We start from the raw sequence: 25,606 nt of genomic DNA on the forward strand, positions 1-25,606 counted from the left end.
GTGACCGCGCAATTATATATATATATATATATATATATATATATATATATATAAAATGATACATACATCATTGTAAAATCATGGATTTAAACTTCTTTGTGGGGGTTGATCTATTGTATTTACCATCCCTATAGAGATACAGATTGTCCCATCTTTGGCCAATGTGAGCTTCTTCAAATTGGCCTCCTTGCCATTTGGGATAGCAGGAAGTTCAAGGCTTATTTGGGGGCCCAGCGCTGTGGCTCAGCAGTTTAACGCCCTGGCCTGAAGCACTGGCATCCTATATGGGCGCCGGTTCTAGTCCCGGCTGCTCCTCTTCAATCCAGCTCTCTGCTGTGGCCTGGGAAGGCAGTAGAAGATGGCCCAATTCCTTGGGCCCCTGCACCCACCCCTGGAGGAAGCTCCTGGCTCCTTCGGATCAGCGCAGCTCCCATCCATTGCAGCCAACTGGGAAGTGAACCATCAGATGGAAGACCTCTCTCTCTCTCTCTCTCTCTCTCTGCCTCTCCTCTCTGACTTTAAAATAAATAAAAAAAATTTTTAAAAAAAGGCTTATTTTGTACATCTTTCTCACATCTGGAATCAGTCTTTTCTTCCAAGAAGCCCTGGTTTCTTTTAGTGTGAAATGGTATTTTGAGACCACAACCTGAGCACTGGGGGTGCCCATAGCTATTGGGTTAGCCACTGTTTCTACAATTTGTTCATTTAACTAATACTTATTTATGCTGTTTTGTGGTAGGCTCTGCCCTAAGTACTTTACAAATGATAACTACTTAATCTTCATAACAAACCTAGTACTGTGCCCATTTTAAAGATGAGAAAATTGAGGCACAGAGAAATTAAGTAACTTGTTCAAGGTTAGAGTTAGTAAGGAGCAAAGCAAAATTAGAACCCAGCATGTAATTCACTACCCATCATGCTATGTGTCCTTCCAATTGACCTGCTTTTGGTCACATGTGTGCTCATAAGCTAGGGGAACCAAAGAAACTTGATCTGTAGACTGACACCCCTAAAGATACAAGGGGGTTATTAACCAAAGAAGCAGGAATAAATTCTGGGAGACCCAAAAACAACAAATGTCCCCTGTGTCAGAAAAAAAAAAAACACTCTGATTTGAGATTATCCGACCCAATATTTATTATAGTTATTTCAGCAATTAAACTGTGAGGACTTACATAAAATGATACACATCATAGAACTAAATCTCTTATGAAAGTTAAGATCAAGTTTCATTGCAAGTAAGATGAATTAGCCAAAAAATAGATTAACACTTCTTGAAGCCTCAGGAATAAACATATGAACAAAGTGAAGCTTAATGTGATAGAAATTGCATATTCAACTAAAAGGAGAGATCTTTTTTTTTGTTCAACATTTTGCTGAGAGGTCAGGGCCATTAAAATGTGAATGATTTGCTCCATCTTCCTCTTCCAAAGCTATAATATCTGGAATTTCATCAGTCTCAGATGTCAACTCTATGGCAGTGAAATCAAATGCCTGTAAAAGAAGAATCTCAGATATTTAAACAAACACCAATGACATGAACTATCAGATCCCCATGAGACCACAGAGACAAATACTGCATGTAAGTAAATTTTGCTTTGTCGAGAGCTGTGCTTACTCGTTTTCTTTCTTTTTTTTAAGAAAGGGGCCTAAGAACTTGGGCCATCTCCCACTGCTTTCCCAGATTAGCAGGGAGCTGGATGGGAAACAGGGCAGCTAGGACTTGAAACAGCCCTCCAGTATGGGATGCCATCTTCTCAAGCAGTGGTTTAACCCACTGCGCCACAACACTGGCCCCCAGAAATGTGCTTTCTGAAAAGATGTTTGCAGTCCTACCCCTGCAATCTACTCATGTTATAAGTGCACTTCTCTTTAAAAGACAACTGACAAGGAAGCTGACATTGTGGTACAGCAAGTAAAAGCCATCACCTGCAATCCATATGGGCTCTGGAAACTAGTGGTAGACTCTATTAAATGTAGGCTTCTTGGAAAATACAAGTCTAAGGCATCTCTGGTTATTTATCCATCAATCTATTTCTCTCTTATGAACAATAATAGCCTCATTTTTCCATAAGTCTGACTTCAAAAATATAAACCCTTTGGGAAATGTCTAGGAATTGAGGAAGAAAATGTCTTTTTTTTTTTTTTTTTTTTTTTTTTTTTTTTTTTTTTGACAGGCAGAGTGGATAGTGAGAGAGAGAGACAGAGAGAAAGGATCTTCCTTTTGCCATTGGTTCACCCTCCAATGGCCGCCACAGCTGGCGCACTGCGGCCGGCACACCGCGCTGATCCGATGGCAGGAGCCAGGTGCTTCTCCTGATCTCCCATGGGGTACCGGGCCCAAGCACTTGGGCCATCCTCCACTGCCTTCCCAGGCCACAGCAGAGAGCTGGCCTGGAAAAGGGGCAACCGGGAAAGAATCCGGCACCCCGACCGGGACTAGAACCCAGTGTGCCGGCGCCGCTAGTTGGAGGATTAGCCTATTGAGCCGCGGCACCGGCCAAAAGTCTTTTTCATAGTTAAAATAGAGGCCAGCATTGTGGCACAGCTCATTAATCCTTCGCTTGTGATGCTGGCATCTCATATCAGAGTTCCAGGTTGAGTCCCAGCTGCACTGCTTTTGATCCAGTTTCCTACTAATACACCTGTGAAGGCAGCAGATGAAGGCCCAAGTGATGGGGCCCCTGCCACCCATGTCAGAAACTAGGATGGAGTTCCTGGCTCCTGGCTTTGGCCTGGCCCAATCCTTGCTGTTGCAGCCACTTGGGGTGTGAACCAGATGATGGAAGACCCCTCTCTGTGTCTTTCATACTCTCTCCGATGGATGCTCTCCCTTTCAAGTAAATTAACAAATCTTTTTTTAAAAAAAATTGATATAGCCATCACAAAACCCTGTTTCTTCTCTACATAGGAAAAAAGCTTTAGTGATCAGAAACTCTATTAACTCTTATTTTGAAAAGCTAAGTAATGTTTCTTATCCAACGACAGACTAAAAGAAGAAAATTATTAAGATAAAATATATCAGTGCCGGTGCTATGACGCAGTGGGTTAAAGCCCCAGCATGCAGGGGCTGGCGCTGTGGCACAGCAGGTTAAAGCCCTGGCTGAAGCGCCGGCACCCAATATGGGCGCTGGTTCTAGTCCCAGCTGCTCCTCTTCCGATCCAGCTCTCTGCTATGGCCTGGGAAAGCAGTGGTAGATGGTCCAAGTCCTTGGGACCCTGTACCCGCGTGGGAGACCTGGAAGAAGCTCCTGGCTCTTGGCTTTGGATCAGCGCAGCTCCGACCATTGCGGCCATCTGGGGAGTGAACCAGCGGATGGAAGACTTCTACCTCTCTCTGTAACTCTTTCAAATAAATTTAAAAAAAAAAAAAAAAAAAAAAAAAGCTCCAGCGTCCCATATGGGTGCTGATTCGCGTCCCGGCTGCTCCACTTCTGATCCAGCTCTCTCTGCTATAGTCTGAGAAAGCAATGGAGGATGGCCCAAGTCCTTGGGCCCCTGCACCTGCCTGGGAGACCTGGAAAAAGTTCCTGGCTCCAGATCAGCTCATCTCTGACCGTTGAAGTCATCTGGGGAGTGAACCAGCGGGTGGAAGACCTCTCTCTCTCTCTCTTTCTGCCTCTCCTCTCTCCGGGTAACTCTGCCTTTCAAATAAATAAATAAATCTTTTTTTTTTTAATAAGACATAATATGTTGCTACCAGCTGGAATCTTAACAGCAGAGGGGGGAAAAATGTAACTGAGTACCTAACAGAGGCAAAACAACTAACAACAATGAAAATGAAAATCCCTCGACAGACAGAAGAGAAGAGATATATATTGGGGAGTTATTGCTTAATGTATACAGGAATTATACTTGAGATGCTGATAAAGTTCTGGAAACATGGATAATGATGATGGTTGCACAATCTTGTGAACATACATGCCAGCGAATTGTGCACTTGAAAATGGCTAGAGCAATAAACTCTATGTTAAATATATTTTAACACCGCCATAATGAAATGGTAGTTGGGGGGAGGAAAGGGGAAAAAAAGACAAGAATTAAGAATCTTGTTTTGTTCATTGGGCCCTTACCTGTCTGTGATCCTTATTACACTTGCCCAATGAAACCAGGTGCTCAGAGGACTGTATAGCCTGAGGTCCAACGTCCATTTGTTCCTGAGACTTTCAGGTTAGGGAGATCATATTACCTTCCAGTTCTTAGTCAATGTTCACTTTACAAAGATTATATCCAGGGGCTGACACTGTGGCTTAGGGAGTTAAGCCACTGCCTGCTGTGCCAGCATCCTATATAGGCGCTGGTTCGAATCCCGGCTGCTTCACTTCCGATCTAGTTCTCTGCTATGACCTGGGAAAGCAGTAGAAGATGGCCCAAGTTCTTGGGCCCCAGCACCCACATGGGAGACCCAGAAGAAACTCCTGGCTCCTGGCTTCGGATTGGCGCAACTCCAGCCATTGTGGCCAACTGTGGAGTGAACCCGCGGATGGAAGACCTCTCTCTCTCTCTCTCTCTCTCTCTCTCTCTCTGCCTTTCCTTCTCTCTGTGTATAACTCTTTCAAATAAATCTTTAAAAAAAAAAAATTACACCCAACCTGATATCCACAAAATCCAGCAACGCTTATTCACATTGTTTCAGGGCATCAGTCAGTAACACCAACTATTATAGTCTCAAAGATTTTAGGATAAAAGATGTATCTAGTTTAACAATCCCAATGAACTCTATTAAATGTACAAAAGTATATTTTAACATCCAATAAACTATTTTAATATATATTATCAATTTTATTATCTTATGATATCTTATGTATTTAATATCAGTTTTTAATAAATGTAAAATAGGGAGCTGGTGCTGTGGTGTAGCAGGTAAAGCTGCAGCCTGCAATGCCAGCATCCCATATGCATGCTAGTTCAAGTTCCAGCTGCTCCACTTCTGATCCAGCTCCCTGATGATGGCCTAGGGAAGCAGCAGAGGATGGTCCAAGTACTTGGGCGCTTACACCCACATAGGAGACACCAAAGAAGCTCCTGGCTCCTGGCTTCGGATCAGCCCAGCTCCTGCTGTTGCAGCCATTTGGGGAGAGAAAATAACTGATGAAAGATCTTTCTTTCTCTGTGTCTGCCTCTTTGTAACTCTGCTTTTCAAATAAATAAATACAGAAAAGAAAGAGAGAGAGAGAGAGAGAGAGAGAGAGAAAGGGAGGGAGAGAAAGGAAGGAAGGAAGGAAGGAAGGAAGGAAGGAAGGAAGGAAGGAAGGAAGGAAGGAAGGAAGGAAGGAAGGAAGGGAGTATAAAATGTAACAGGAAGCTGCAACACAGCAGACATAAGCAGAGATTTTTCTGGGCCTCAAACAAAAAAGCAAGCTGCAGTTGTCTCCTCTCAGAGGTTAGAAGAGGGAAAAATACGCACTTTAACATCAGTAGCATGTTGGGCTGAGTTCCCAGCCTGCCTCTTACTGTTTTCAAACTCAGTTTCATCATCTCTCATGTGAGGAAAATACCTAATTGATTCAGTTGCAGTTGAAGAATAGTTTACAGAAGGTGTCCAATAAATGTTTTTTCCTCTCGTGTTCCTTAAATACTAGACACACACACACAATCTCAGTCACCTATAGACCAGGTAATGTGTCTGCCTCTCTGTGGAACTAAAGTAGATTTTTTTTTTTTTTTTGCGGAATGTTGGCAGTCCCAAAATCAGAGATTTAGTACCTACAACTACCACCCAAAAAATCACCTTCACTCCCTGATTTAGGAGACCCATAGGAATAATTCACCTTCCACATATCCAAAATGTTCCAGTGTCCAGTTTCCAGTACTCTCCCCAGTGGCAGCTGTCACCAAACCCTACTTGAGGACTATGAGGGAAATAGGGGAGGATGTGACAGCTAAGAAGGAGCCACGGGCTATCAAATACCTATGATGAGTCTAATTTAAAAACTGGTAGTCTTTTCTGACCATCTTCAGGGGATTTTTACAAATGTGGCACAAAATCATTTTACAGATTTATAAATAAATCTTCTTCCTTGACCTGGACAAGTACAAGACTCATGAAAATGCCTAGTTATGAAAATCCATAGTTGTGGGTCATCAAAGCAAGAGTGTAAGGAGTCTCCTGCTGAGAATGCTATCAGAGACAGAGGCTGAACTCAGAATCAAGTACTTACTGTGAAACTAAGGAGGTAATCATAGACCCTCCCTCTAAGGACAGGAAACCATCCCTTTCAAGAAAACACATTCTTTTCAAGAAAATCAAGAAACCATGCTCAAATTCTCAGAGATACTTCAAGTATATGTCGCAGGTTGTTCACTTTGCAACAACAGGTAACCTTTCATATCAAAGCACCACATGCTTATTGTGACAAATTTCCAGAAGATGGCACTAAACATGTTGAGCGTGAGGTGTCTTTTTAAATTTTGCGTAAAGCTGGGCTAGTGGTGGCCCAGAGCCCTGGATAGGTGAGGTTATACAGGAATAGACACCATTTGTGGGGATTTAACTTGCTGGTAAAGGTGAGTGTGCATGCAGTGCCGAGAAACATGACACAGGATTGGGAAAAAACTGATTTATTTTGAAATCAAGCATAAGTAATGAAGTGAAAAAAAAATCTAAAAATTTTAGTTATGTAAAATTCTAACATTTAGGGCTGTAAAGCATTGTGCAAGAAGTAATGGTTGGCTATAACCAATACTTAGTCTTAAGACTAACACTGGGCCAGCGCCGCGGCTCATTAGGCTAATCCTCCACCTGCGGCGCCAGCTCCCCAAGTACTAGTCCCAGTTGGGGCGCCGGTTCTGTCCCGGTTGCTCCTCTTCCAGTCCAGCTCTCTGCTGTGGCCCAGGAGTGCAGTGGAGGATGGCCCAAGTGCTTGGGCCCGGCACCCGCATGGGAGACCAGGAGGAAGCACCTGGCTCCTGGCTTTGGATCGGCGCAGTGTGCCAGCCATAGCAGCCATTTTGGGGGTGAACCGAAGGAGGAAGACCTTTCTCTCTGTCTACCTAACTCTGCCTGTCCAAAAAAAAAAAAAAAAAAAAACAAAACAAAAAAAAAAAAACACTAACATTATTGACTTTAATAGAAACTTCTCAGTATCCACAACAGGTATTTTATGCAGCTCAATGGTGTGCTTGCAACTAGAGCCAGGAGCGCCTCATTTCTCTTTCCCTTTACTGAACATAATTTAGTACAGCTGAATGGGCTGGTAGATATTCCCTGCCCTTAAGTTGGTGCTTTTTACACCACTGTTTTGCTCTTGACTAAGAAGTCTGATGGCATGGTTAGCACTCTGTCTAGAGGGCAGGTCAGTACTGATCACAAGACAATTTAAACAATTCTTGGTACCATGCAACATTCAACTAATCAATGTCAATCCCTCTGTATTCTATTCATTTGAGCAGGTACAACAAGAGTAAGTCTTTGTGGGGCCAGTTGTATTATGAAAGTTAACTAAAACTTGTTAACAGTTGTGGAATTGTTGCAAATTGTTGAAATCTTTACTTGGTATAGAGTTGGTCTTCTGTGTATAAAGTTAATTGAAAATGAATCTTAGTGGAGAATGGGACTGGGAATGGGAGAGGGAAGAGGGGTAGGAGTGTGGGTGGGATAGTGGGTATGATGGGAAGTATCACTATATTCCTAATGTTGTACTTACAAAATTTGTATTCCTTAAATAAAAGGTTTCTTTGGGGGGAAAAATAAATTTAAAAAATAAAGTTCAAACTGAAAAAAAAAAAAACTTTAGGTTTAAAAAAGAAATTTATTGAGCCATCGCCCAGGGTACACGATAGCAAGAAGCATGATCAGAAGTGGAGGATCTAGGGCTCTAACCAGGCCTTCAGATATGGGATGCGGCTGTCTTAAGCAGCAACTTCACTGCTGCACCAAATACCCACCCCGAGAGAGGCTTCTTATTCTTTCTCTCTGAATAGTCCAATACTATTACCTTTCCAGTTTCTCTTTTGGTCTGGGAACTTAGATATTCAATTGTACAATTATTCAGCATCTTTTCCTTACCAAGTAGCTATAGGGAAAGATTACATACAGAATTTTTACAGGATACCTGTTGGGAAGGTGGCATGAAGCTGCTACACTTTGAGATAAAAGTAATCAATACACTGACTTATGGGGAAGGACATCTCGCCACAGGACCACACACACTGGTCTCAGTCCTGGGCCACTCCTGAAGCTGGATCACAAGTGAGGCCCAGCTGAGGATCACAAGAGCCCAAGTAAGGGCAACCTGGCAAAAGGTCCTCCTTTCCGTCCATCGGCACCTGCTCTCCCAGGCATCAGTCAGACTGAATTTCATTAACAACTATACACAAGTATCTGTCCTCCTCCTTCCTCCTCCCCTTATGAAATGATAGTCTAAAAAGAATATCTCAGGGAAATCAATTAAGTTTTTGATTACTTCACTAGTTCTTCAATGCCTAGAATGCTTTATCAAAGCAGACATTTTCCCAGTCACAATCTGGTATTAAGCACACATACCTGATGCCTGAACCAGCAAGTTAAAGTTACATGTCCCTGGTGATACAGAAAGTATCACCAGGCTTCTGTGCAAATTAGAAAAAACACCCCATCCTTGACATTTCGCTTCCATCCACTGAGGCATCATTAATCTTATGTTACAGATGAGAAAACTAAGGCTCAGAGATAACAACCAGCACACCACGTTCCTTTGGTTTTTTGTCTAGGACTAAAATTCCAGACTATTTGCAAAGGAAAAAATATTTTGAACACATTGTGCTTAGCTTCATAAGGCCAAATATTTACAAACATGCTATGGTTAGATATTTGTACTGTATTAGGGGTAGTCAGCTTTTTTTCCTCTCAAAAACAATTAACTTCCTTGGAAGAAAAATAGCTCTAATTAAAATTTTTTGCTAGCTTATGCAACAATGAAGCTACAAGGACATGCTGACAATTCATGAGCTACATGTGGGTCTAAGTCAAACCTGAGACACACAGACAGACAAAACCATGACTGATGTGCACAGCTAGTGGTGGAAAGCAAGGGCTGGTGGTGTTCTGCTTTATATTCTGTCCTTACTCAGGAAGCATAGCCTTGAGACCTATCTCCTCATAAACAATTCATATAGCACTACAACTTTTAAGGAAGAAACAGAAGTTTATATGCAGGATAAGAAAGCACATGTACTGCTACAGTAATTTTCCAATCAATTGCAATTCACCAGTCTTGCAGTTTTGAAGCAAAGAAGGGGGGCTCATCAGATTTGGGTTACAAAAAATAAATAAAATGCAGAAGCTATAAAAAAAATGCTAGTCCCTGTAGACAGGCAAGTAAAAGATTCAACCCTGGAAGCATACACGTCAGGAAAGTCCATCCTTCCTGGAAACCAAGCTCCTTATGTGCAAATTAAAGGGCAACTTTAATTTCAGTGATAAGGCAAGCATTTGGTACAGCAGTTAAGATGCCCGCATCCTCTATCAGAGTGCCTGGCTTGAGTCCTAGCTACTCTACTTCCAATTCAGCTTCCCGGTACTGCACACCTTGAAAGGCAGCAGGTGATGGCTCAAGTACGTTGGTCCCTGCCGCCCATGAGAGAGCTGGACTGCGTTTCCCCACTTCCAGCTTAGCATACCACAGCCCCAGTTGTTGCAGGCATTTGAGGAGTGAACCAGTGGATGAAAGATTTGTATATATTTTTATTTAAAAGGCAGAGAGATAGGGGGCCGACGCATAGCAGGTAAAGCCACCACCTGCAGTACCAGCATGCCATATGGGTGCCGGTCTGAATCCCAGCTGCTCCACTTTCGATCCAGCTCTCTGCTATGGCCTGAGAAAGCAGTAGATGGGCCAGGTCCTTGGGCCCCTGCACCCACGTGGGAGACCCAGAGGAAGCTCCTGGCTCCTGACTTCAGGTCAGCCCAGCTCCGGCCGTTATAGCCATCTGATGAGTGAATCAGCAGATGGAAGACCTCTCTCTCTCTCGCTTTCTGCCTCTGCCTTCAAATAAAAATAAATCTTAAAAAAAAAAAAAAAAAAAAAAAAGGCAGAGAGACAAACAACTGAATTTCTGCCTTCCACTTCACTGAGTTATATTTCAGAGAAGACTGGCAATGATCAAAAGCTTTAATGTACTTTATTCATTCACATGAAAGTAGCATGTAAAGGGCCGGCGCCACGGCTCACTAGGCTAATCCTCTGCCTTGTGGCGCAGGCACACCGGGTTCTAGTCCCGGTTGCTCCTCTTCCAGGCCAGCTCTCTGCTGTGGCCAGGGAGTGCAGTGGAGGATGGCCCAAGTACTTGGGCCCTGCACCAGCATGGGAGACCAGGATAAGAACCTGGCTCCTGCCATCGGATCAGCGTGGTGCGCTGGCCGCAGCGCGCCAGCCGCAGCGCGCCGGCCGCAGCGGCCATTGGAGGGTGAACCAATGGCAAAAGGAAGACCTTTCTCTCTGTCTCTCTCTCACTGTCCACTCTGCCTGTCCAAAAAAAAAAAAAAAAAGTAGCATGTAAAGTTATGTGCTTCCTCATTTTTTGAAGTCTGGGGAACTTACGCAGGAAGTAGAAGATTCCTTTTCTATATTAGTCAAAAGACTTGGGACTTAGTAATTATTCTCATTTGGTCTTCAACAACTGAGGTTATGATTGTCTTCCAACGAGACTAGACACTGAATGATCTCACATTAGGGCTTACATTTTAACTGGCCTTTTAGCAAGAAAGGCCTATTGTTATGTGAGACTGCTGTAAGCTGACTCATTTGCTTCCTTTCAGTTTTGATTCCTTTGAGCAAGGCAGTCAATTACTAGATGGTTTTACTGGCTTAAAAATGATACACACTCGGGGGTCCAGTAAATTGGCAAATGAATGCAGTTGTCACTTAGTAAAATTTTAATGTGCACATCACCTTTTGTTTGAAACCTGTTACTAAACATTCCATTTGTAATATTAGTTTTCCAATGTTATCAACTTGCCAAATTTCCCAAAAGCCCAACTGAAATTCATGTATGTATAATAATAATAACCCTGTCATGCAGGCCAAGCAGCTCTATGAATGCAAGCAACAGACAAAGCACATGGAACAGCATAATACTGATCTAGAGTGAATTTTATTGATTCAAAGGTAGTATATCCCCTTTTAAGGAATAAAAATCTGCAGTCAAGTTGTACAAGCATGCATTAAGAGATAACCAGTCATGAGTCCTGCTCAGGCTATACTGAAGCAGATGCCAGGTTATACCATAGCCCATATGAAAATGCTTTTATTCAATACAAACAGATGGTAAGAGCATCAACAAAACAGTCACAGAAGGAGATAAGTGCACTTGAACTTTTCGCAAGTTCTGGCTGGCCTCTGAGAAATATGTCGTTCTTTTTTTTTTTTTTTTTAAATCAGCCGGGTAAACAGACTCATTTGCAAGTACTGGAAATTTTGAAGTTCTTACTCTAGCTAGAAATTACTATAATGAATGACTCTCTTTTCTAGCTAACAGTTTCCCCAAGTTAGAGTTGTCTAGCAAGTTAATTTCAACATATGAAAAGGTGTCATCTGGCTGGCTGTGTCATGCGCTGGTGATAGCAACAGGTTTAATGAGTTTTAGGCTCATTTTGAGGGGCCTCCTGGCTGATCTTGTTCATCTCTGTACCTTGGTCCTGAGCATACTGAGATTCGGTCAGCTGAGGATAAAAGGGACCTACCAGCCAGTTGAGGGGTGTGTTGTTAACAAGATAATCCATCACATCATCTAAAGATTCCTTCATTTTCTGCAGCTGCCCCTTGCTCGAAATGAGGAGGCTGTCGGACACTTCCTTAAAGGAGCCAGCATTGCGAAACACTGAATAGATGTCGCCTGCCATCACTCCCAAGTGGTTGGCCTGATCTTGAATGTTCTGTGGCAATCCTTGGATGTTGGACAGGAGGCTGTGGCATGTGGTCTGGAGCTGCTGAGTCAGGTTGCGGGCAATAGCAAGAGTACGTGACTCGATGTGCTACAAATAAAACAAACTGAAGAGTTAGTGGTGGCTCCAACAATGGTATGTACCAGCTGACTTTTAAAAGTTATTCAAGGGACTAGTGCTGTGGTATAGCCAGTAAAGCCGCCGCCTGCAGTGCCAGTATCCTATATGGGCACCGGTTCGAGTCCCAACTGCTCTACTTCCAATCCAGCGCTCTGCTATGGCCTGGGAAAGCAGTAGAAGATTGCCCAAGTGCTTGGGCCCTGCACCCACACAGGAGACCCAGAAGAAGCTCCTGGCTCCAGGCTTCGGATCAGCCTAGCTCTGGCCATTGCAGTCATTTGGGGAATACACCAGTGGACAGAAGACCTCCCTCTCTCTGCCTCTCTGTAAATCTGTCAAATAAATAAATCTTTAAAAAAAAATTGTTGGAAAATAGAATTAAAAGCTTATTTTGATGCAAAACAATTCTGAAATCAATACATATGAAATAGGTCCAAAAAGTTCATAGAAAACAGGGCCAGCCTTGTGGTAGAGGGTTAGGCCAACACCTGCTGTGCTGGCATCCCATATGACCACCAGTTTGAATCCTGGCTGCTCCACCTCCAATTTAGTTCCCTGCTAATATGTCTGAGAAAGCAGAAGATGGCCCAAGTGCTTGGGCCCCTGCTACTCATACGGGAGATCTGGATGGAGTTCCAGGCTCCTGGCTTTGGCCTGGCCCAACTCTGGCCATTTCAGCCATTTGGGGAGTGAAATAGTTGATGGAAGCATGCTCTCTGTCTGATTATGTCCTTCAAATAAAATCTTAAAAAATAGTTTTTCTAACAAATAAACTTATATATTAATTCTATTTTCCACAAATCTTTAAAGTACCCTATATGAATTAGTTCAATAACAGAAAACTGTGTGTTGTGCCCACCACACATATAGACTATCTGACCTTTTTTAAAATCCTCATGTAACACCAAACACAGCAGTATTTTTCCACACTTCAGATATGAACACAAGCTTAGAGTTAATTAACTTGTCCCCAGTTAACACTGGAAAATAGTTGAGTGGGGATTTGAACCTGCTGCCTGAGTCTGCGAAGTTTATCATCTGCAGCTGAAGAAATCTAACAGGCAGGGGAGACCAGAGAAAATGAAAATATACTCCATGTTTGTAGCATAATTCTGATATTCCCTCTTCAAATAAGATGATGTGAGAGGAACAACCAGTTGACACTGATATCAAAGGCAAAGGCTTTTTGGGACACACAGAACCACTTTCAGGGATTATAACATCCTATTTCTTCTGTCTGGACCATTCATCCCCTTACTGCTCTTTAACCTAGTTTATCCACCCATTAGATTTGCTTTATATTTCTCTCTTCCAGGAAGTCCTCTGACTCACCCCCAACCACCACCACCACCTCACAACACTGTATTAGGAAGCCTTCCTATGTGTTCTCCTAGCACTTGTATTTATCATACCAAACAAACCACTGTGATAGGGCAGGCATTTTAGCACAGCAGTTAAGATGTCACCTGCGGGACTGGTGTTGTGGCACAGTGGGTTAAGCCGCAGTCCCATTAGAATACCCATTAGAGTCTAATTGCTCCACTTCCAATCCAGGCCCCTGCTTATGTGTCAGGAATGAAAATGGATGACCACCCAAATACCTGGGCCCCTGCCACCCATATGGGAGACCCAGATGGAGTTCCAGGCTCCTGGCTTTGGCCTGGCCCAACTCTGGCCACTATGGCCATTTGGGAAGTGAAAAAGCAGATGGAGTATTTCTTTCTCTCTCTGTCTCTCCATTTCTCTCTGTAACTCTGCCTTTCAAATAAACAAATCTTAAAAAAAAATTAAGAAAAAAGACATCTCTTGGGATATCCACATCCCATATAGGAGTGCCTGGGTTAAAGCACTAGTTCTGCTTCTGATTCCAGCTTCCTACTAATGTACACCCTGGGATCCAGCAGTGATGGCTCAAGTATGTGGGTCCCTGGCACCCCACATGGGAGACTGGGAGACCTAGATTCAATTCCAGGCTCTTGGCTTCAGTTTGACCCAGCCCTAGCCATTGCTAGCATTTGGGGAAATGAAACAGTGGATAGAAGATCTCAGTCACTGTCCCCCTGCCTTTCCAATAAGATGAAAATAAAAGAAAATCAAAATGCTGGTTAAGATACCCTCATCCCGAACAGAGTGCCCGAGTTCGATATCCAACTTCAGCTCCTGACTCCAGCTTCCTACTAACGCTGACCCTCGGAGGCAGCAGCAGGTTCTTGTCACCCATGTTAAAGCCCTGGATAATGCTCCTGGATCCCAGCTTTGGACTATCCCAGCACCCCCTCCCACCCCCCCAGCATCCCTGCCATTAGGGCCATTTGAAGAGCAAACCAGTGGAGAGATCTCTAATAAAAATAAATAATAAAACCTTAGAAAACAACTGTACCAGTTTAGCTGCCTATATCCCCAGTTAGTATGTATGCATTATGACAGCAAAGCCCAGGTTTCTCCTTTGGTTGTATCTCATTCAGGGAAATACGCACATCTATAGGTTGTTAGATAAAGCAACTCCCTCTCCAGCTTTTTCAGTCATATAATGAGCAACCTATCTACACAGTATTGTTCAAGCTTTTTGATAGAGCAGAGTACTCTCAGAGGAATTATGGGAAAATTGAAAAGTCTGCTATGAACTTCTTGAGAAATGGTAGTGAGTGACTACCCCAGGCATCTTACCTCAGCACAGTGGGACTCATCAGTATCATCGTGGCCAATGCTTCTCTTCCACTCCACCCACGAGAGATAGAGCTTATCCTGAGCATCCTGAATTTTCTGGTTGGCACTATGCACATTCTTCCTGGCAAATTCAATCTAGAACACATGGAAATAAGATAAGGGAACAAACCATTAGAAATTCATGTTGTTCTGTTTGCAGATCTATGATATTAATCAGGAAGCATAAAAAACCAAGAATTTCCATACAAACTTAATGAGGACTATACCAGCTATCACTGTAATTTGTAATATGTTTAAGTCAACCAAGTAGTTGTTCTTTACTGCCTTCACTTAACTAGTAAACCATTAACTCATATTTTAATTTCAGTTTAGTACAGGTAGGACAACCAAAATTTAATCTGTGACAGTGTGAAGAAAGATAAGAATTACAAGAGAAAAAACTCAACCTTCCTCTTCCCTGTTGTCAGCCACCTATTTCCCCTTCCAGGAAGAAAAAAAGGTTTTCTTCCTGCAGTACTGTACATCCTGTTCTCTAACTTGGCAATCTTTATTGGCTACACAGTAGTCTATTGTGATGCATCAATTCGATTAGTCTCCATTAGATGGCCTGCAATGTTACAGTCTCTTGCAACACAATATACACACCTATCTGAAGGGTAAATTCCTAAAACTGCTTAAGGTTTGTAATTTTCTTAAACAATTCCTTGCAGTAGTCCCTCAAATCTTTCAGAAGCGTACAAGTTCAGCTCTTTCTCTACACTGTTGCTGACAGCATCCAACTTTGCCCGTCTGACAGATCGAGAGAGATATCTGTATTTGACCCCTCTAAGGTTAGCATTGCTCCACGTACTCAGCTATTTCCTCACTTACTTCCTTTTCTGTGAGTTGTCTGTTTCTTCAGTCCATTTTTCCACTGAGTCATACATAAAGACAGACTAAAATTTTTAGGTTTCACAATTATGTTTACTCTCCTCCCTCAGGATACGTGAATTCACTTTAGGTAACTTAAAATTTTACTTACCAGGTGAACAGTAGAATGAAGCTGAGAAATGGTCTCTTGGCTTTTTTGCTTAGCTTCTTTAACCCTACCAAGAGCCTGCTGGTAGGCACGTGAGCGGAGCTTAGTAGACAGGGACCCCAGTCTAACATAATAACTTGGCTTCTGAACCGCATCAAATCCTTCAACCTTTTTTGCTTCTTTTTCTTAAGTTAGAAAGAAAGAACAAGACAAAACCTTAAGGTATTACATCTATCAGTGATAAATGTTTGGTCTTCTACCCACTCACCTAGCCATTATGTATTCTTTTCCCCAAGACTCTGTACATGTCTGCTGCTGGGATTGACCACTGAATACATTACTATACCTGGTACATATACATGTATATATGTTTCTCCCCACTAGAATGAATTTCTGAAGACAGTAATGGCAAATAGTAAGCACTAATATGCCTACTTTAATGATGATTCAAAAACCATTAAAGACAACCCATTTACAGAAAATATTTTTTGAAGCTAATTTCTCCTAAATATTCAGAACTTACTATATACAATTCAATGTGAAAGACTGTTCCAAGAAAAAACATCAACTGAAACAGAAGGATTGGCCAGGAAGGAGATGAGAAATTAATGTAAACAGGCATGAGGATTTTTTGTTTTGTTTTAGGGTAACAGAATTCTAAAACTGGACTGGTGAGCTTCTTGGCATATAAATTACACCTCAATGAAGTTTGGGCCCCTGCCACCCATGTCGGAGACCCTGAAGAAGCCCCTGGCTCCTAGCTTTGGCCTGCCCCAGTGCTGGCCATTGCAGTTATCTGGGGAGTAAACCAGCAAAAGGAAGATCTGTCTCTCCTTCTCTCTCCCCATGACTCTTTCAAATAAATCTTCAATGAAAAAAGATACATACAAAATATTTCAAGACAAAATTCCAATTACCTAGTTCTTCCTCAGTAAGGGGGAGGTATTGGTCAACTAGCAGTTCTGATTTTGTGAGTGCATTTTCTACTCCACTGCTTACAAACTGCACCATCCGACTTCCCAAGACTGTGTTAATGCTGCCATTGACCATGGACTTGGTCTTCTCCACACCACCAGTCACTGCTCCTTTGGTCTTGTCCACCACCCCTGTGATTGTGTTGGCTACAGAAACTCTGGCCCCAGTCACAGTAGTGGTCACAGCACCTTTGGCACTGGCAACAACCTGCAAGTGGAAAAGCGATTACTTGACCAGTGAGAACCATCGGAACACACACACATGTAAGGTCTCAACTAAGGCAGCACAACTGAAGAGTTAAAGGAGGAAGCTGGTCCTTTCACTTTGGCCGTAGGTCTTATGAGAGTCACTAAGGGTTGATGGGGCTGAATTTCCTTTACCCTAAGGATTACTGGGGGTGCAAACCAAATGAACAGCTAGGAAATTTGTCAATTAGGTAACATGATTCAGCTTGTTTGTTTGTTTTTAGATGAACCTGTAATGAAATACAAGAACACTGGGAAGGAATGGCATTTTCCACAATAGCACGCTCATACTGAGAGCAGCTCATGCCTGCCTTTGCACTTCAACATAGGTACAATGCAGGCACAGCTCTTTGCACACAGTACCAGGGGGCCAACACATAGGCAGAGAAGTCAGTTGTTCTCCACCCTACTAGATGCACACTCAGGAGTTTGTCCCTCCTATAGGGCTCTCCATATCACCAGCCTACCCAAGTTCCACCCAAGAGAGTCAAAGGTAGCCTATGCGAATGGCAGGTTTACTTCCCATCCTGCTCAAGTGTGAAAAACATGCAGACTGGTATAAAAGATCCTCTCCTTTTGTACCTATCTTCCCATGTTCTACCGGATTCAGTTTCCCTCAACCACTTCATAAGTACTTTTACTGTCAAGACTGCTTGACTATTAGTGAGTTCCAGGTTGCTGCAAGCAAAACCAAGGAAAAGATAATTGGGAGATAATGCTCCAGGCTTCCAGTCTAAAGGAGCTAACTCACAGAACTGCTTCTATGTTGGATTGGTAGGAGGGGAGGAAGGGAGGGAGATTTTCTCCAGGTATATCTCTGTCATAACAAAATTTTCAAACTCATTTTACAAACCAGTGACTTGTCCAAGATCACACCTAAAAGGTATACTGAAAATCTGGATCCTAACAGCCCAGTACCATTTTTATTATTATAAGAGAAAACAGTTTTAAGCCTTAAGGTGCCCCTCAGGACCCACACAGTGAGCATGGTGAGCTGAGCGCTGAGAATTGAGACAGAGATTGTAGCACCATACAGCTTCCACTTGACAATTGTAATGCCATGATTTTAGTTATATAAATATGACTAATATTCCATGAAGGGCTAACTTCACTAAGAACAGCTAATCATCAATGTCAAACTCTTCTAAGTGAAAATAAAAACAACCAGCTCTTCACACACCTATAAATTCAATCTTCTTTTCTTCCAAGTCACTCTACTTCTTCAAACACAAGCAGGGTAAATTATCCATGGAAACAGGTTATTATACAAGAACAACAAATTTCTTCTTACATTAAAGAGGGGTAGAATATGCAAATGGGGGGGGGATGGAGGAAACCCTCGGTATCGTACTCATCTGATAATATCAGTGGCCCCAGTCACAGAGTCATCTTACAGGGACTTTCATGGCTGCCACCAAGCCATACTGAAGGCCACAGAACATGGCAGAAAGAACATTATTAGAATGATGACCAGCTAAAGCTGTAACACTTATGACTTGCTGTAAACAACCACTTTCAAGGTTGGGTTTATCTGTGAAATAAAAATATCACATAGGGGCAGGCATTTGGCCTAGTCATTAAGAGGCTAGCTGAGACACTTGCATTCCGTATCAGAGTACCTGGATTCAATTCCTGACCCCAGCTACTCACTCCAGCTTCCTGCTGATGCAGACTGTGGGAAGCAATAATGATAACTGATTCCTATCACCCACATGGGACCTGCACTGCATTCCTGGCTGGCAGCTTTGCCTCTAGCCCAGGCCCAGCCACTAAAGGCATTTGAGGAGTTGCTTCCCCCATCGGCCTTCTCAAATTATTTCTGAAAAAATATTTGTGAAAAACCCACCTAAAATGGTTATACATATAGATACACAATAGAATATCTACAGTAATTTAGGATGAGTCCAATTTAGCTAGGAAGTCCATTCAGTCCTGTTTTTAGTTTTATATAGGGCAGCTGACTTTTATTATATAGGAGTCATCAAAAATACAAAGAAAATACCCAAAATGCAAAATAACTCTTACCATTAGAATAGTCACCAGCAACACAAACAAAAAAAATTAAAGATATACACACATTCTAAAGGCTGTACACTAAATTTATTTATTCAGGGCCTGGTGCTGTGGCTGCCTATGACACCAGTATCCCATATAAGCGCTGGTTTGAGTCCTGGTTGCTCCACTTCTGATCCAGCTCTCTGCTAATACACCTGGGAAAGCAGCAAAAGTTGTCCCAAATGCTTAGGCCCATCACTTATGTGGAAGACTAGGATGAAGTTTCAGGCTCCTGGCTTCGGCCTGGTCAGCCCTGGCCATTGTGGCCATTTGGGGAGTGACCCAGTAGATGGAATATATCTAACAACACTAAAGTAAATAAATAAATCTTTAAAAAAATTTTATTAGATTACAAAAGTGAGCCAGATCTCTCACTAAATGGTATCATTTTGCACCATGCTGTATTTTTTTATTTTTTTTTTATTTTTTTTTTATTTATTTTTTTTTGACAGGCAGAGTGGACAGTGAGAGAGAGAGAGACAGAGAGAAAGGTCTTCCTTTTGCCGTTGGTTCACCCTCCAATGGCCGCCGCAGTTGGCGCGCTGCGGCCAGCGCACCGCACTGATCCGATGGCAGGAGCCAGGCTCTTATCCTGGTCTCCCATGGGGTGCAGGGCCCAAGCACCTGGGCCATCCTCCACCGCACTCCCTGGCCACAGCAGAGAGCTGTCCTGGAAGAGGGGCAACCGGGACAGAATCCGGCACCCCGACCGGGACTAGAACCCGGTGTGCCGGCGCCACAAGGCAGAGGATTAGCCTAGTGAGCCGCGGCGCCGGCCATGCTGTATTTTTTTTTTTTTTTTTAGGATTTATTTATTTGAAATGAAGAGATACAGAGAGGCAGAGGCAGAGGGAGAGAGAAAAGTCCTCCATCTGCTGGTTCACCCCCCCAGATGGCCAGAGCTGCACCAGTCCGAAGCCAAGAATTCCTTCCAGGTCTCCCATGTGGGTGCAGGGCCCAAGAAACTGGGCTACATTCTGCTTTCCCAGGTCACAGCAGAGAGCTGGATCAGAAGTGGAGCAGCGCACTCGAACTGGTATCCATCTAGGATGCTGGCACTGCAGGCAGTGGCTTTCACCCGGTATGCCACATTACCAGCCCCCCGTGCTGTATTATTATTATTTTTTTTTTTTTGACAGGCAGAGTTAGACAGTGAGAGACAGAGAGAAAGGTCTTCCTTCTGTTGGTTCACTCCCCAAATGGCCGCCACAGCCGGTGCTGCGCCGATCTGAAGCCAGGAGCCAGGTGCTTCCTCCTGGTCTCCCATGCGGATGCAGGGGCCCAAGCACTTGGGCCATCCTCCACTGCCCTCCCGGGCCACAGCAGAGAGTTGGACTGGAAGAGGAGCAACCAGGACTAGAACCCGACGCCCAAATGGGATGCTGGCACCACAGGCGGAGGATTAACTAAGTGAGCCACGGTGCCTACCCCATGCTATATTCTTAATATGAAAGAAAATTTTAAGCCGGCGCCGTGGCTCAATAGGCTAATCCTCCACCTTGCGGCGCCGGCACACCGGGTTCTAGTCCCGGTCGGGGTGCCGGATTCTGTCCCGGTTGCCCCTCTTCCAGGCCAGCTCTCTGCTATGGCCAGGGAGTGCAGTGGAGGATGGCCCAGGTGCTTGGGCCCTGCACCCCATGGGAGACCAGGAAAAGCACCTGGATCCTGGCTCCTGCCATCGGATCAGTGCGGTGCGCCGGCTGCAGCGGCAGCCATTGGAGGGTGAACCAACGGCAAAGGAAGACCTTTCTCTCTCTGTCTCTCTCTCACTGTCCACTCTGCCTGTCAAAAAAAAAAAAAAGAAAATTTTAGGACATTCTCTGAATCACTGGAATGGAGGAATGGATAAGCCTTTCATCTTGGCCAGCTGTCCCATATCTTGGCACTGCACCAAGCCAGGCAAGAAAAGGTTCTACATACTTCTGCATTTACCCATGGTGATACATGGGAACCAATTATTCAAGAGAGCAATTTCATTTGCAGGGGCAAAGCCACAAAGTGATGGAGTTCAGATTAAAAATACTCTGGTTTCAGGGCTGGCACTGCAGCGTAGCAAGTAAAGCACTGCTTGCAGTGCCGGCATCCCACACAGGCACCAGTTCAAGTCCCATTGCTCCACTTCCAATCCAGCTCTCTGCTATGGACTGGGAGGGCAGCAGAAGATGGCTCAAGTCCTTGGACCCCTGCACCCACGTAGGGGACCGGAAGAAGCTCCTTGCTCCCAGCTTCAGATGGTTGCACCTCTTGCCGTTGCAGCCAACTGGGGAGTGAGCCAACAGAGATAAGACCTCTCTCTCCCTCTGCTTTTCCTTCTCTGTGTAACTGACTTTCAAATAAATAAATAAATCTTTAAAAAAAATTACTCTGGTTTAAAGGTATCTAGTTCTTCTCTGCTTCTTAGACATAACCTGATAAAAGTTCAGGAAGTGGGGCAGGTATTGCGGTATAGCAGGTCACCACGTGGGATACGTACATCCCATTTCAGAGTGTCTGGGATGATGGTCCACCTCCACTTTCAATCCTATTTCCTGCTAACGCACCTGGGAGGCAGCAGATGATGGCCCAAGTACTTAGGCTCCTGCTACCCATGTAGGAGACCTAGATGGAGCTATGGGCTCCTGGCTTTGATGTGACCCAGTCCAGTTGTTGCACAAATTTAGAGAATGAACCAGCAGATGAAGCACTCAATCACTCAGCCTTTCAAATAAAATGAATGTTCGGGAAGTGAAGGAGTAACCATTACTTTAAAGAAAAATAAATCCAGATCCAGATTGAGAACAAATAAGTATCTATTCATCTGTGGCACACTCAGTCTGTGCTAAATGCAAACACATCTTAGCACCTTGTCCCAAACTCACCTGGGTTGTTGGCTGATTCAGAATAGGCAATTTCTCCTCAATCCTGTCTAGTCCCTTACAAGCATAGGTATTAGCAACGGCAACTAGAAGAATCACAAATGAGAAAATGTTAATGTAACAGTGTAGTTTAGAATAAACACACATTACTATGCCTTATACTTTTAACCATACTATAAAAAAACAAAAAATGTTGATCTCCACAAAAGCATTGCCTAGTGTCTCTGGCTAGACAGCAAGAGGTTTGTAGATTGTTGGCCAACTTTATTCCACTAATAAGATAATAAGGGGGATGTAAGGAAGGAGCACACGGAACCAATGACCAAGAAGGAAGCTGGCTAGGGATCTTCTACCTCATCTTCTACCCCTAATATTAAGGCCAACAGTAGTCGAGCTTCTTGAACCCTCATTCTGGGAATAACCTTTCTGGAAACTTTCTCAAAATTGGCGTCTCATGCCAGCTTAGTCCCTTCCTGTACTTCGTTCAGCACACGCCAGGGCACTCTGGCCTCTTACCAGGAAACAAACAATATGTAACAGTATCCTGGATCTCCCTAACAAGACCCAGATTTTACTCCAAGCTTCCCCTGCCAAAGGCCAAGCCAAGTACAGTAACAAGTTCACCTGGGGTATAGTGAAATTGGAGGAACTGGTCTCTAGAACTTCCTTATAATCCTAAAGTCCCTGACCTAACCATTTGGGGAAATGACATCTTTATTGAAAAGCAACTCATGATATAGAGAAATTAGAACCTTCATATACTGGTGTTAGGAATGGAAAACACCACATTCACTTTGAAAAAACAGCCTGGCAGTTCATAACAGCTTAAACACAGGTATTATATGACCCAGCAATTCTACTCCTAACTATATACCTAAGAAAACGAAAAACAGTCAACACAAAAACTTACATAAATGCTCACAAAAGCATAATCTCCAAAAAGCAGAATATACCAATGCCCATCAACTGATGAATTAAATATGATTTACCTAAACAGATTATCACACAAAGAGATAATGTACTGATGTAAGTATAAACCTTAAAAATGTAAACAAAATCAGTTACAAAAGACCACTTTTATAATTTTACTTATATGAAATGTCTGAAATAGGAAGTCTATAAAGACAGAAAGTATGTTAGTAGTTGCCCAGGGGAGGCTGCAAGGAAATGGGGAACGGTTGGTAAAGTGCATGACGTCTGTTTTATTTTGATAAAACAGTCAAAATATAAACTCATCTTCACCACTTTTACGTGTAACAGGCATTAAATTCCTTCATGATGTTGGCAATCATCACTAACATTCATTTCCAGAGCCTTTCATCATCCCAAACAGAAACTTTGGTATGAGATTTCTTTAACAGGGAGGTTAACAGTGGTACTGATTGTACAATTCTACACAAATAGTAACAATGGAATTGTACACTTTATATAGGCAAACTGTATGGTACGTTAATTTTACCGCAATAAAAATTACTAAAAAAAAAGTTTATATCCAGTGTGTGGGCTCAAGACAGTATTTCATTTCAGTTCTGATGCTAACCTTATGGTCTTGGTTACCAACATAGAAACATCTCTGGGGATTTTTTTTTTTTTTTTTTTAAAGTATCGTGAACATCAGGCCTTCCAGGTCCGAGGGTCACCCAACAGTTGCTAGTACAGTCAGTATTGCTTCCGGAAGGGCAGAGAATCCCTCATCCCTGAACAGTTCCTTGGACCGAATGTTGAAGGGAAAAATGAGAACTCACTTTGTGGCTCTAGCTTCTGGAAGATGGGCAGAGCACTTGTTATGGCCACGGAGGTCATGGTCTTCACACCCTTCTCTGCCATCTCACACACAGACTTCAAGTAGGGATACTGATCCTTTGTATTGACATAAGCTGAGGACACGAGGTCATATGCAGAGCTCACCAAGGGAAGGTTGGCGACCCTAGTCACCACACTCTGCAACCAAAGGGAAAGAGGAGGTTGTTAACTTTTTAATATTTTTTAAAGATTTATTTATTTATTTGAAAGTCAGAGTTACACAGAGAGAGAAGCAGAGAGAGAAAAAGAGAGAAGTCTTCCATCTCCTGGTTCACGCCCCAACTGGCCGAAATGGCCAGAGCTGCGCTGATCTGAAGCCAGGAGCTTCTTCCAGGTCAACCACGCGGGTGCAGAGGCCCAAGGCCTTGGGCCATCTTCTACTGCTTTCCCAGGCCATAGCAGAGAGCTGGATCAGAAGTAGAACAGCCTGGTCTCGAACCAGCGTCCCTTTGGGATGCTGGCACTGCGGGTGGCTGTCAGCTTAACCGCTACAGCGCAGCGCCGGCCCTTGGTTGTTAACTTCTCAAAACACTGGGGAAGAAAACAGTCACAAAACACCTATTCAAAATTAAGACCTGGGACAGGCATTTGGCCTAGGAGTACCTGGCTTTGACAGCTGGCTCCAGCTTCTGTCTGCAGCTTGCAGCTAATGCAGACCCTGGGAGGCAGCAGTAATGGCTCAAGCCCTGAGGTTCCTGCCAACCATGTAGATTGAGCATCTGGCTTTAGCCTTAGCTGGGGGGCTACTCAGGCACTTGGGGAGGGAGCCAGTAGATGGGAGCTCTCTGCCTCTCAAATAAGAAATAAAAATTAAATAAAACTCATACCAATTGTGGGTCCACTGCAACGGATGCCATTTTTTCTTCCTGGAGAAAGGAATCTATGGGAGAGATACTTATTTCAGGACGCTAGGATAAGACTCCCTTGATTCATTCCCAGCCCAAGAAAATGTTCAAGTACAAACCAAGCTCAAGTAGAAAATATTTCCAGATGATCTTGGACTTCCACCTCCCCTTTATCCCTAACCCCGGCAAGGTTTCAGGCCTTAAATGTAAACTGTTTAACAGAAAAAGAGGTCAGCGGAGAAAAGCGAAGTCGTTGACCTCCTACTCTGAATTCTCCACCAGGACACTAGAACAGCTGTTCCACAAAAGAGATTCTCAAGTTAAAACCCATGTTAAGTCAGCGAGCACTCAGCAGGGTGTCGGGAAGACGAAGTTGGAGCAATCCGAGGGTTACTTAATTTTACCTCCCTCATGAAAGCACCAAAACGAGTTCAGGGACACCAAGCACAAGACGAAGGAGGCGGTCCGAGGAATTGAGAAACTTTTCACCGAGCGTTTCAGGGTAACTTAGGATTCCCCCCACGGCCCACACAAAAGGCCAACCCTCCAAGCTGGCGAGGAAAAGCACCTGGCCGGCCGGGGCCCACCACTGCCGCGCCAGCCCAGCCCCCACCACCAGGGTCCCAGGTCCCCAAGAAACGGGAAGGCGCTGCCCAGAGGGGGAAGTTGGGCGCCATGATCATTAGCCCTACAGTCACTGCACGCCCCACCACACCATGCCTGAGACCGATTTTCCAAAGCGTGTTCCCTTTAAATCACGTCCGGTCGGACACAAGTATTTGCTCCACAGCCCTGCAGCAGCACCGAAGCTGCCCGCAGGAAAGACGCCTCACAGAAGGACAGCTCGGAAGCCCGCCCCTGCCCCGCCGCATGGCCCGCAGCCATCGCCGTCCAGCCCGGAGCCCGGCGGGTCGGGGCAGGTCCCCAGAACCGAGGAATTCCCCCCTCCCCCCAGCAACATTCAGCGCGGCGGGGGCACCCACCGATGGGCGCGGCGAGCAGTCGAATCCCGCGGGCAGCTCGGACGTGCAGAGCGCGGCCTGCGGGCGGCCACCGCCTTAAGTACCCGCCGCGGGCGGCGCCAGCCGCACCACGCAGCACGTGACCCGCGGCCGGCCCTTCCCCTCTCCGCGGCCGGCCAGCGGCCATTCTAGGGGAGG

General features: G+C 44.1%; 1 protein-coding gene across 5 annotated transcripts; it reads right to left on the bottom strand.

Moving 5' to 3' along the window:
* Positions 1–1,112: 1,112 nt before the first annotated feature.
* On the bottom strand, positions 1,113–25,606 carry PLIN2 (perilipin 2). Of its 5 annotated transcripts, none has more exons than XM_008254352.4 (9): positions 25,430–25,606; positions 24,429–24,481; positions 23,544–23,739; positions 21,802–21,884; positions 16,586–16,850; positions 15,672–15,853; positions 14,651–14,785; positions 11,663–11,953; positions 1,113–1,494 (listed from the first exon to the last, which is right to left on the bottom strand). In XM_008254352.4, the coding sequence occupies exons 1-9, from the start codon at positions 25,593–25,595 to the stop codon at positions 1,366–1,368; spliced, it is 1,500 nt and encodes a 499-aa protein (XP_008252574.2). In that variant the 5' UTR covers positions 25,596–25,606; the 3' UTR covers positions 1,113–1,365. The 5 variants fall into 5 exon arrangements, with proteins under 5 accessions (XP_008252574.2, XP_069908876.1, XP_051713466.2 ...); XM_070052775.1 differs by lacking the exon at positions 25,430–25,606 and adding an exon at positions 25,167–25,332; XM_051857506.2 differs by lacking the exon at positions 1,113–1,494 and adding an exon at positions 4,738–5,058.

This window comes from Oryctolagus cuniculus, chromosome 1 (genome assembly GCF_964237555.1).
Source record: "Oryctolagus cuniculus chromosome 1, mOryCun1.1, whole genome shotgun sequence".
Lineage (NCBI taxonomy): Eukaryota > Metazoa > Chordata > Mammalia > Lagomorpha > Leporidae > Oryctolagus > Oryctolagus cuniculus.